At 40.4% G+C, this 12,284-nt stretch overlaps 1 protein-coding gene across 13 annotated transcripts in view; it reads left to right on the forward strand.

Moving 5' to 3' along the window:
• The first annotated feature begins 315 nt into the window (after positions 1-315).
• The window catches only part of LOC139542363 (basement membrane-specific heparan sulfate proteoglycan core protein-like), a 161,402-nt gene continuing 149,433 nt past the window's right edge, over positions 316-12,284 (forward strand). For all 13 annotated transcript variants that reach the window (XM_071347685.1, XM_071347689.1, XM_071347692.1 and 10 more), the window contains exon 1: positions 316-655. In XM_071347685.1, coding sequence (XP_071203786.1) covers positions 587-655 — 69 coding nt within the window. In that variant the 5' untranslated portion in view covers positions 316-586. The remainder of the gene's footprint in view (positions 656-12,284) is intronic.

Here is a 12,284-nt window from a genome sequence, read left to right on the forward strand (position 1 = left end):
TGACCGGTCAAGTGATTAGGAAAAAGTACAACATTTGCATCCGAGTGGATTTCAAATTGGTGAGTCATTTAACGTAATTATGCATAAGTATTAATCTATACATTAAATCAAATGTATGATCCAATTCAATTTGTTCTTTTAACTTTGTAGCCTAAAACACATTTTGAACCAATTTAAAACTGTAACGCTAAATATGTTCTATGTGGCGTCTCCTCACGGAGTGATTAAGACTGCCTATCAGCAGCACTCCCTGAATTCCATTCCGCCTTTTATGCAGGGAAGTGGCTCGTGTGTCTCAATAGCGTCAGACTTCCCAGTGACTCACTGACTTGCGCTCGCATTACAAGTCGAAGTTTTGAGCGCAAACGACAGTGGGTCCGAAGTGACGCAAACCGATCTATCTATTTCACGGCACTTTTGATAAATATTTTTGTTCTGTTTACATCATTTTCTGTTGATGAAGTCCCGCCGCGTGTGGGACGTAGAAAGTGTAGAGGTGCACCTTTATATTACTTCAGTGGCCAGAAGTGAAAGACCTTGATTTTCCTTTCCCCAGCATTTGCAGCCTGTGCTGGGTTGGTGGAACATGGGTACGCGGATCCACAAGGTCTCTGGACTTATCGTCTCGTTGATATTTACCTGTCATCTGGTGAATGTAAGTTATTTTTTGCATACTTTTATTTTGAAGTTTCATTTATTTCTGGTGAACAAGCTTTTGTAGATCATCTGCTCTAGTGCTCACACCGTTGCACGCACAGCAACCTTATTTATTTCCCAAAGAAAAGAAACGCAGTTAATTCTTTTCAAAACGTTATTACAAAATAAGAAACGTATTGGCTATTTGTTTCTTGAGTGTTTCAGTTCAAGTGTTGTTACATATACCATAGTTGAACATATATAATTCCCCACACACTAATTATACTTTTCATAAAGATGCTGTTAAAAGTAATGTGACAAAATAGAATCTCTAGTGGAATAGATCTGATCTAATTCTGTCCATAGAAACAGTCTATTCATAGTCTGTCTGGCGTCTACATGCTTTAAACTTTCTCAAACTTATGTCTGTATCCCACTCACTTCACTTGAAACACTTCAGGAAAATTGGCAATATTTGACCACAATTCCATTATTTGCAAAATGATGCAATGGTAGATAATTTAACTCACTTGGTACCCAGAAGGAACTGATTATTACGTTTATTAAGTTATAGGTGGTAGCTGCAGACAATAAAGGTAACCTAGGGCTACATAAAACAATGATGGAATGGTAGTGAAAGAAACTGGTCAGCATCTAGAATTGGTTGCTTATTAGTGACTGCAATAAAATCAATGGTAACAGCTTTTTTTCTTGGGGAAAATACTGGTGTCTATAACATATCTTCATTGTGTCAATATACTTTGATCATGCCACTTGTTCTTGTATAAATATTAATCAGTGTACTTTTCAACTTGATACAGTCCTTGTGCTAGTGACATAATGTTTTCAATTCATTCAAAATGGTCTGTGAATATCTCTTCAGACAGAGCTTCACAGTCCTTGGGTCATAAGGATAATGTATAAGATGTAGCCTGGCCCTGCATTCAAGTGATGTGAATTGTAGGATATGGCACTTTATCAAACACTATAAGAATAAGACTATACCCGAGATCATGTCTTGTTTCTCACCTATTTGCTCTCTAACAGAAAAATCTGTCACGGTCTGTCTGCCTGTCTGCTACTACTATGTTTTTAATTTGATCAAAAGTTAAGCCCCCTGTAATTCCTGTGGTTTACATGACGATAATGGAAAGTGTTGTTGTGGTTTTTCTGTTTTCTGTTGTTGTGGTTTTTCTGTTTCGGGTGCATTTTCAAGCATATCATAAATCGCTATCAAAGATCAACTTCTTTTTGGGTTTCCATTTGGCAGTAATCTGATACATGTTGACTCAACTGTTTGTTGGTAATGGCAGATGGCTTCCATAGTTCTACAAGTAACCTCGATGACAATAGCAGCATAATTGAATTATCTGGCACAAGGAGCAGTGTCTGTTTCTAGCGTTTTGACTCTGCACTGTGACAGGCTTGACACTTGATTCAATTAAGCACATATACTGATGTTAGTATAGGGCCCCCTTCACTCGTCTGGAATGTGAGGGTCAGTTCTAGCGATCAACTCAAACAATCAATAGCTAGGTTTCCATCAAATTGGTTCCAGATTTTCATGTGAATATTCTAAAATCTGCATAAAAACAATATGCGCATTTTCCCACTAGAGATGTGTTCCCATCAAATTGACTTGTTGCAGATTAAAGGCTGTGCTTGATGTCATAATATATTAAATTCCCATGTACCAAATTTAGAAAAACAAGTTAAATGGGTTTCCATTGCATTTTCAACTCTACTGATGGTTTCTCACAAAAAAAATGTTTGCGTTATATAGCGAGTGTGCCCACAATGGTATTGGCACGTGCGCTCTAGTCAACTTCTCGCAGATACAGTGCAGGTACTAAAGCCAAGCATCAATGATCATGTCACCAGAATAAGACCCTTGATATTTTCTGTAAAGGATCCTCAAGATCATCAACTTTCACAACCCTGTGAAGTTCATCATAATTTATTTCATCTGTAGCCTAATAAACTGCATGGTTTCCCGACGAGTCGTAGTGGAAGGGTCACACAACATGTCATCGTGTGACTGCTAGTTTACTTCGATGTAATGGTTATTATATAAATATTTGAGCATAAAAGCGTTTCTACCGACAGTTCTCGCATATTTAATTTTACAGACAAAAAGATCCCGCATAGCATATTTTGTTTTGTCGACATTTGGAAAGTTTACCGACAAATGTTCTGTTTCCATCAGGCAGTGTCATTAAAAAAAAATTATCCGACATGTACTTAACTCGCATAAAAAGGTTGGATGGAAACCTGGTTAATGTCAATAAAAGTCAATAAAATGGCCCCTAACAGTGGAACAACTCAATCAACTGCTCTCATCCTGCCATTAACCATCAATATCTTATGTTGGGGATCATTTAAGTGAAAGGGTTTTATTGTTAACACACTGATGAAGCCACCAGCATCTGTCCAGGGTAGTCGAATCAGGGCCAGGGTTTCTAATCTTGTCTGTCCTGACCATAGATATAGAACATGGTATATCTCTATGATCCTGACACCCTGTCCTTCTCATGATAATATGAGCAGTTTGGAGTTTGGTTGTTTTCTGGTTGTCTGACATCAGAACCGTGAGCACTGCTGACTATTTTGGCTCTGTGAGCCCTCCCTCCCAGTATAGAATACCACAGCCACAAGTATCCCCTGACTTCATTGGTGTCCCCTGACTTCATTGGTCGTTGTGTGTGAGGGGGAGGTTGCCCTGGATTTCTAAGCCCATATACAGCCTGTGTGCCCATTGTCATAAACTTGTTCTTTTTTAATCCTGTAAAACTATCCCCTTCTAACTCTTATGCAACATCTTGATATAGCTAGTGATACAGTCCAGGGTGTCAGGCCATGCTTTGTGTCAGGCCATGTGGTATATTAAGTAAGCGATTTAGTCTGTTACTGTGTGCTGCTGCTTTGTCACCCCAGATCTGTCTGTGTGTTGAGATTTAGTTGCAGGGATCCAAAGCCAAAATGACCACATACAGTATTTCAGTGAGTGAATATCAACGGTTCAGTGATTTACAGTGTTTTATATTTGTGCCTGCCCACCCAGTTTTCTATATTCAATCAAAAATAGAGACAGCCGAAACTGATTAGCAATAATACGTTTTCTATTGACTAGCTACCTGTTGTTCACTGCACAGCAGTCAAGATTCACACAATAAGGCCCCCACCCAGGGTCCCTGGTGCACTGCAGTGCAAACAGCAGTTTAGAAAGTTGGGCCTCAAGAATTTGAGCTAATTGGGTGAAGACTTGGCTTGACAAACATTGCATTGTTGACTTACTTCTCCCCCCAGGAGGCAAAGGAGGCCATCTTGTCTCTGAGGACAATGCTATCCTGAAGTGGCTGGCTTGCCCTGGCCTCCTCAAATATATTTAGGTGCACATGCACGCACACACATGCACACACACACGCACACACACGCACACACATGCACACACATACATGTCAATGTATTCATTCTCCCATAATTCTTACTTATTCGTCGGAGAGCATGAAAATAGTGTTTGTGTGCTGAGTATTTGGAACTCACAGTTAATAAAGCAGAAAATGCTTTGTTTTGTCACTCCGCTCTACAAACAAACCTCTTATATTTCTTCTCTAATGCAGTGTGCTTAGTGGTTGTGGTTGTTATGGGGAGCGTGTGCTTCGCTTTCATGTGTGTCGCATCCATGTCAGGCAGAAGGGCATACTCCAAACACAGCTGCACCTCAGCTGGTACAGCAGGACTGAGCATGTGCTGACATGAGCAGAAGCAGCATAGCCTGCTCCTCTCCTAGTGCCACCTTGCCTGATGCAACAGGAGACCCTGAGAAACCCTGTTTCCCCTTCTTTCTTCCTCCCTTCCTATTCTCTCTCCCCTAGATCTTTGCTAGCCTCTTTTTTGGAACACACATCACCCAAAACTATTATGACACACTTCAGTATGTTTGCTGTGACATTCTGGCCAGAAATGTTCCTCTCTTCATCCCTCGTGAAGTTATGCTAGATCTTGGCTGACCCATGAGCTATGTTTTAAGTGTAGGACGAGGGCTACAATTATCCTAAAATATAAATGTCCATGGTGTCAGCCCACTGGGCACAAAATGGTTGAATCAACGTTGTTTCAACGTAATTTGTCAGTGTTATGTGACATGGAATTTATGTGGAAAATACATTGGATTAAGGGTGAAATTTCAACCATAGGATTTTGTCATCGTTGTAGACAATTTCAACATAGACAAACCTTGTATGAAATATGTTGAATTTTTGTACATTTGAAATATCAGATCTTCAACGTTATATCCACTATATGAAAATAAACAAGGCTGGGCAGCACCTCCTACTGGAGAGTTGATCTATAGCTATTCATTTGGTGTCCCATCCAGGGTTTTAACAAAGCCCAGCTTTTATATTTGTCACTGACTACTACCAATGTGCTATTGTGAGAATGATTATTCAGAGACCTCTTTATAACTAAATATATTCACTGTTGCTATTGAAGTCATTCTAAAGGGTAGGTTTAAAAGAGCAAATTAAATAGTATCGTCAATGATACTATTTAGGCCTATATAGTATTTGCAAAGTCATCAACAGCTGCTTGGTTTCAATTCAATCCAGGGTTCAACTAAAAATAGGTAATACATATAGGCCTAGGGTTTCAAGCTTTGGTTGATTTCAAATTGAATCTTGAAGTTAATCATTAATATGTTGGATTCCCATCTCAAGCTCAACTAAACATCAAAGTTAAAGAATAGGACTAAATCAAATCAGACGTTATTTAAAGTGCATTGCAAATTTGATTAGATTAGATTTAGTCGTATTCTTTAACTTAGATTTTTGGTTGAGCTGGAGACATGAATTCAACAAACTGCATGTTGAATTGTGTTTGGTTGTAAATGCAACCAAATATCAGCATTTGAAGGAGATGTATCTTCTGCTTGGATAGTTCCATCTGTGCCACTGACTTAGTCTGGCTTTAATTCCAGCGTGTTAATGAATAAGACATAATCAAATCAAACTTTAAATGCACGTTAAATAAAGTTTAAATTTTTTTAGTCCAATTCTTTTTCTTTGATTCTTGGTAGAGATGGAGACCTAAATCCAACATATAAATTATTAATTTGTAGACAAACTGGAATTTGTTGACAACCAAACACAACTCAATATCACTTTTTCAATACAGTAAATAGCCTATGAACTTGTTTGATAAATTAACAAATTATATGTTGAATTCACGTCTCCAACTAAACCCCCCAAAAAGTTAAAGAATAGTATTAAGCCAGTGGCTCAGATGGAACTATCCAACAAATCGATATCCTTTAAATGTTGATATTTGGTTGTGTTGTCAACCAAACAAAATTCAATAATATTTTTGTAGTACAGTACATAGCCTAAAGTTAAGGCTATCTAACAAACTAATGTAACAGTATTTATTCAACATTCCATGGCCACATTTTGGGGTTAGCCTACTGTAACTAATTTCTTATATAATCATGGAAATCGTGCATGTTCAAAATAGCATGCAAAGGTCGCAGGTCTGCGGAGATCTTCACAACTGCTGTAATAATCTGTGCAGAATCTTGAACATCATTGATCACTTGCATTACGTACTTTTAATGTCATCTCAACTGCAATCCAGGTCATTTGGTTCTGCTATTAGATGTGAGAACACATTAAATCATTAAATCATGGTGGGCCGAGTGTCTGTGGGTTTTGGCTCCTTCCCTGTACTTGATTGATGAATTAAGGTCACTAATTAGTAAGGAACTCCCCTCACCTGGTTTTCTAGGTCTTAATTGAAAGGGAAAAACTAAAACCAGCAGACACCAGGCTCTCCATGGAATGAGTTTGACACCCCTGCATTAAATTGTTGAAAAATACAAAATATCTGAAATTGTACTTTCATTTGAACTTTGTTGTGCTTTTAAATGGTTGAAAGTGCAGAGATAACACATTTAGATGACAACTAATCAAAACATTTGACGTTGTTTTTCCATTGGAATTTGATTGTGCTTTTAGGTGGTTGAAAGTGTAGTGATGACCCATTGGGAATTCAACTCTTTTCAAGTGGGTGAATAAAGGTTGAAATCTCATTGATCAATCATCTCAACCAAATATTACCCACATTTCCACGTTAAAATTACCTGGTGTGACCAATGGGAATGGCCTCTAAGAAGTCCTTCCAGACATAAACAGTCCAATGTGAAGTCTAATATACCTGATGCCAGTAACTGTTTAGTGGGGGATCCAGCTTGAGTGAATAAGCTTTAGTCTGGGTGGATTCTTCCTCATACCTCTTTTATGGAACTATGTATGTCAGTCAGAGAGCCAGTTGAGTTCATGACAAGGTCACCCACTGGCCGGAGGCCTCAGCGAGGGAAACTATTCCTCTGTGTCCCAAATGGCACCCTATTCCCTATAGGGCACTGCTTTTGACCAGAGCCCTATGTTTCCCACTACATAGGAAATAAGGTGCCATTTGGGAAACATACTTCATATTTTGCTGGTAGACTTTCTCTCCCGGCTGCCTGTCTCTTGGCCTGCACTTATTGGAGATTCATTGAAATGCTAAGTTAACTGTATGACATTTTCTCCCTTTGAAGGCTCTTTATTGTCGTCTGTGTTCTTTAGAATCTCCCTCATTGTCTTTTCCCCTTGATTAACGTTAAGCCATTTGAATGCCCTCCTTATTGTCCAGAGGAGTTAATGCATTGTTATGTATGGTTCCTACTCCTTGGTTGCAGACTTCTCTGCTCTGCAACATTGAAGCGGGTTAGTTAACCTATTTACCAAGGCTTCTTTGGCTAAATAAATGATGTGCTTGAAACCTATATTTTGTTGTCAAAAGTATATTATTAAGAAAGTACTGTTCTTTTTTAACCTAACCCTTTTTTAACTCCTAATGACCCTGCCATCCCGTGGTTTGTTGATTACAAATCCGCTTCCTTATTTGGTGATTCCCAAACCACTGAACAGAGACTAAAAGGCCCATGCCATCCTTTCCTTCAATGTCAGACAAGCCCCTGCCTGTCCCGAGAAGAAAAGCTCTGTTTTATCAATGCTTTTTTTTCTTCTTAACTCCAGTAAAATGCACATTCTCCCTGGGTGTTATTAAATCATTGATGTTTATTGAGGAAACCGGGCAAAGTGTATTTCACTGCCCTTGGGTCATTTTGCCTCACTGCAAAAGGAAGATAATTAAGAGGGGGAAAAGACTTGTAACTTCTGGTTATGTTTTTAATTTTTTTTACTGGGCTCGTGGGCCTCTGTTGATACTGTGAGTGACAACTTTGTTATTTTATCCTACCTGTAAAAAGTGATACTTTATTCAAAAGTCTGCTGGATACAAGTATTTGGATGCAAAATCCAAATAGAGCTTGCGCCTGACCCAGTACAGTTGACCTAATGGACGCATCCAGGACACAGTAACTGTAATGTACAGTGCTAATGCACTGTTGGCAAACAGGTATCGTTCGAAGCCCCTGCCAAAATATGTCTCAGTTTGCCTCTGTGTAGCCCTGTAGCCCTGCGCCTGGTAGTCAGCACCCAGGGCCTCTGCTCTGCACCCCTCTCAGCCTACACAGCCCATTAGACTGGAGAGAGCAGTTAGGAGATAAAGAGGCCAGCAGGAGTCTGCCCGGAGTTAGCATGTTTTTTTTATTTATTTTTTTTACCATTATTTTACCAGGTAAGTTGACTGAGAACACGTTCTCATTTGCAGCAACGACCTGGGGAATAGTTACAGGGGAGAGGAGGGGGATGAATGAGCCAATTGTAAACTGGGGATTATTAGGTGACCGTGATGGTTGAGGGCCAGATTGGGAATTTTAGCCAGGACACCGGGGTTAACACCCCTACTCTTACAATAAGTGCCATGGTATCTTTAATGACCTCAGAGAGTCAGGACACCCGTTTAACGTCCCATCCGAAAGACGGCACCCTACACAGAGCAGTGTCCCCAATCACTGCCCTGGGGCATTGGGATCTTTGTTTAGACCAGAGGAAAGAGTGCCTCCTACTGGCCCTCCAACACCACTTCCAGCAGCACCTGGTCTCCCATCCAGAACCAACCCTGCTTAGCTTCAGAAGCAAGCCAGCAGTGGTATGCAGGGTGGTATGTCAACAGCCTTCCTATGAGAATGGACAATTCACACACTCTCTCTCTCTCTCTCTCTCTCTCTCTCTCTCTCTCTCTCTCTCTCTCTCTCTCTCTCTCTCTCTCTCTCTCTCTCTCTCTCTCTCTCTCTCTCTCTCTCTCTCTCTCTCTCTCTCTCTCTCTCTCTCTCTCTCTCTCTCTCTCTCTCTCTCTCTCTCTCTCTCTCTCTCTCTCTCTCTCTCTCTCTCTCTCTCTCTCTCTCTCTCTCTCTCTCTCTCTCTCTCTCTCTCTCTCTCTCTCTCTCTCTCTCTCTCTCTCTCTCTCTCTCTCTCTCTCTCTCTCTCTCTCTCTCTCTCTCTCTCTCTCTCTCTCTCTCTCTCTCTCTCTCTCTCTCTCTCTCTCTCTCTCTCTCTCTCTCTCTCTCTCTCTCTCTCTCTCTCTCTCTCTCTCTCTCTCTCTCTCTCTCTCTCTCTCTCTCTCTCTCTCTCTCTCAATTCAATTCAATTCAATTCAATTCAATTCAATTCAAGGGGCTTTATTGGCATGGGAAACATGTGTTAACATTGCCAAAGCAAGTGAGGTAGATATTATACAAAAGTGAAATAAACAATACAAATTAACAGTAAACATTACACATACAGAAGTTTCAAAACAATAAAGACATTACAAATGTTATATTATATATATACAGTGTTGTAACAATGTACAAATGGTTAAAGCACACAAGTTAAAATAAATAAGCATAAATATGGGTTGTATTTACAATGGTGTTTGTTCTTCACTGGTTGCCCTTTTCTTGTGGCAACAGGTCACAAATATTGCTGCTGTGATGGCACACTGTGGAATTTCTCCCAGTAGATATGGGAGTTTATCAAAATTGGATTTGTTTTCAAATTCTTTGTGGATCTGTGTAATCTGAGGGAAATATGTCTCTCTAATATGGTCATACATTGGGCAGGAGGTTAGGAAGTGCAGCTCAGTTTCCACCTCATTTTGTGGGCAGTGTGCACATAGCCTGTCTTCTCTTGAGAGCCATGTCTGCCTACGGCGGCCTTTCTCAATAGCAAGGCTATGCTCACTGAGTCTGTACATAGTCAAAGCTTTCCTTAAGTTTGGGTCAGTCACAGTGGTCAGGTATTCTGCCACTGTGTACTCTCTGTTTAGGGCCAAATAGCATTCTAGTTTGCTCTGTTTTTTTTTGTTAATTCTTTCCAATGTGTCAAGTAATTATCTTTTTGTTTTCTCATGATTTGGTTGGGTCTAATTGTGCTGTTGTCCTGGGGCTCTGTGGGGTGTGTTTGTGTTTGTGAACAGAGCCCTAGGACCAGCTTGCTTAGGGGACTCTTCTCCAGGTTCATCTTTCTGTAGGTGATGGCTTTGTTATGGAAGGTTTGGGAATCGCTTCCTTTTAGGTGGTTGTAGAATTTAACGGCTCTTTTCTGGATTTTGATAATTAGTGGGTATCGGCCTAATTCTGCTCTGCATGCATTATTTGGTGTTCTACGTTGTACACGGAGGATATTTTTGCAGAATTCTGCATGCAGAGTCTCAATTTGGTGTTTGTCCCATTTTGTGAAATCTTGGTTGGTGAGCGGACCCCAGACCTCACAACCATAAAGGGCAATGGGCTCTATGACTGATTCAAGTATTTTTAGCCAGATCCTAATTGGTATGTTGAAATTTATGTTCCTTTTGATGGCATAGAAGGCCCTTCTTGCCTTGTCTCTCAGATCGTTCACAGCTTTGTGGAAGTTACCTGTGGTGCTGATGTTTAGGCCGAGGTATGTATAGTTTTTTGTGTGCTCTAGGGCAACGGTGTCTAGATGGAATTTGTGGTCCTGGTGACTGGACCTTTTTTGGAACACCATTATTTTGGTCTTACTGAGATTTACTGTCAGGGCCCAGGTCTGACAGAATCTGTGCAGAAGATCTAGGTGCTGCTGTAGGCCCTCCTTGGTTGGTGACAGAAGCACCAGATCATCAGCAAACAGTAGACATTTGACTTCGGATTCTAGTAGGGTGAGACCGGGTGCTGCAGACTGTTCTAGTGCCCGCGCCAATTCGTTGATATATATGTTGAAGAGGGTGGGGCTTAAGCTGCATCCCTGTCTCACCCCACGACCCTGTGTGAAGAAATGTGTGTGTTTTTTGCCAATTTTAACCGCACACTTGTTGTTTGTGTACATGGATTTTATAATGTCGTATGTTTTACCCCCAACACCACTTTCCATCAATTTGTATAGCAGACCCTCATGCCAAATTGAGTCGAAGGCTTTTTTGAAATCAACAAAGCATGAGAAGACTTTGCCTTTGTTTTGGTTTGTTTGGTTGTCAATTAGGGTGTGTAGGGTGAATACATGGTCTGTTGTACGGTAATTTGGTAAAAAGCCAATTTGACATTTGCTCAGTACATTGTTTTCATTGAGGAAATGTACGAGTCTGCTGTTAATGATAATGCAGAGGATTTTCCCAAGGTTACTGTTGACGCATATTCCACGGTAGTTATTGGGGTCAAATTTGTCTCCACTTTTGTGGATTGGGGTGATCAGTCCTTGGTTCCAAATATTGGGGAAGATGCCAGAGCTAAGGACGATGTTAAAGAGTTTTAGTATTCTCTCTCTCTCTCTCTCTCTCTCTCTCTCTCTCTCTCTCTCTCTCTCTCTCTCTCTCTCTCTCTCTCTCTCTCTCTCTCTCTCTCTCTCTCTCTCTCTTCCCCCTAGACTCTACAGAATATACCTTGTGTTATATGTAAATTCACCTTTGCTTTCTATGTATATGCCTTGTGTTGAGGTACAAGTGGGGTAGAGGAGGCTGGTGGGAGGTGCTATAGGAGGAGAGGCTCATTGTAATTGCTGAAATTGAGTCAAACATGGCACAGAGTAAAACATGTGGTTTCCATGTGTTTGATACCGTTCCATTCCAGCCATTACAATGAGCCCGTCCTCCTATACCTTCCCCCACCAGCCTCTGTAGTGGGAGTAGGGTTTTGGTTAAGCTAGGGGTTACCAAACTCTTTTGTCCCTCAACCCCATTTAAAAAAAAATTAAATGTGCGGCCTCACCATGTTAAAAAAGTGATGTAATTGGGGCTATGACAATCTATTACAAATCAGTCTGACAGCACTTTTGGCAGTATTTCAATCGGAAGGAAGTATGGTTTGTAGTGACTGAAATGCATCAGAAAGGTATTGGAAAGTTCAAAAGATCATCATGTAATAATTTTTTATGATCTTCTTTGTGGATAATAACAATCATTGATGATGTTCTTATTCCCCCAGTCTGATTTAGTGTCTGGTCTTGTACACTGTTCTATCGAGGCTTCATTTTCAAATCAAGTGATCCCACATGGGGTCGTGACTCCTAGTTCGGAAAATGCTGGGTTAAGCCACAGTAGGATGTGCTGTACTCAGCTAATTTACACTGTGCTCACTACAGCCTTTCTCTTTGGGTGCATCTCCAAGCCACCTGAGCGTGATTTTCACCCTGTGTGACTTCATTCACAGTAGCAACGGTCGTCAAATGTGATAAAAGGTTAAAAAAAATAAAGTTCTGATAAATGTA

This window comes from Salvelinus alpinus, chromosome 17 (genome assembly GCF_045679555.1).
Source record: "Salvelinus alpinus chromosome 17, SLU_Salpinus.1, whole genome shotgun sequence".
NCBI lineage: Eukaryota > Metazoa > Chordata > Actinopteri > Salmoniformes > Salmonidae > Salvelinus > Salvelinus alpinus.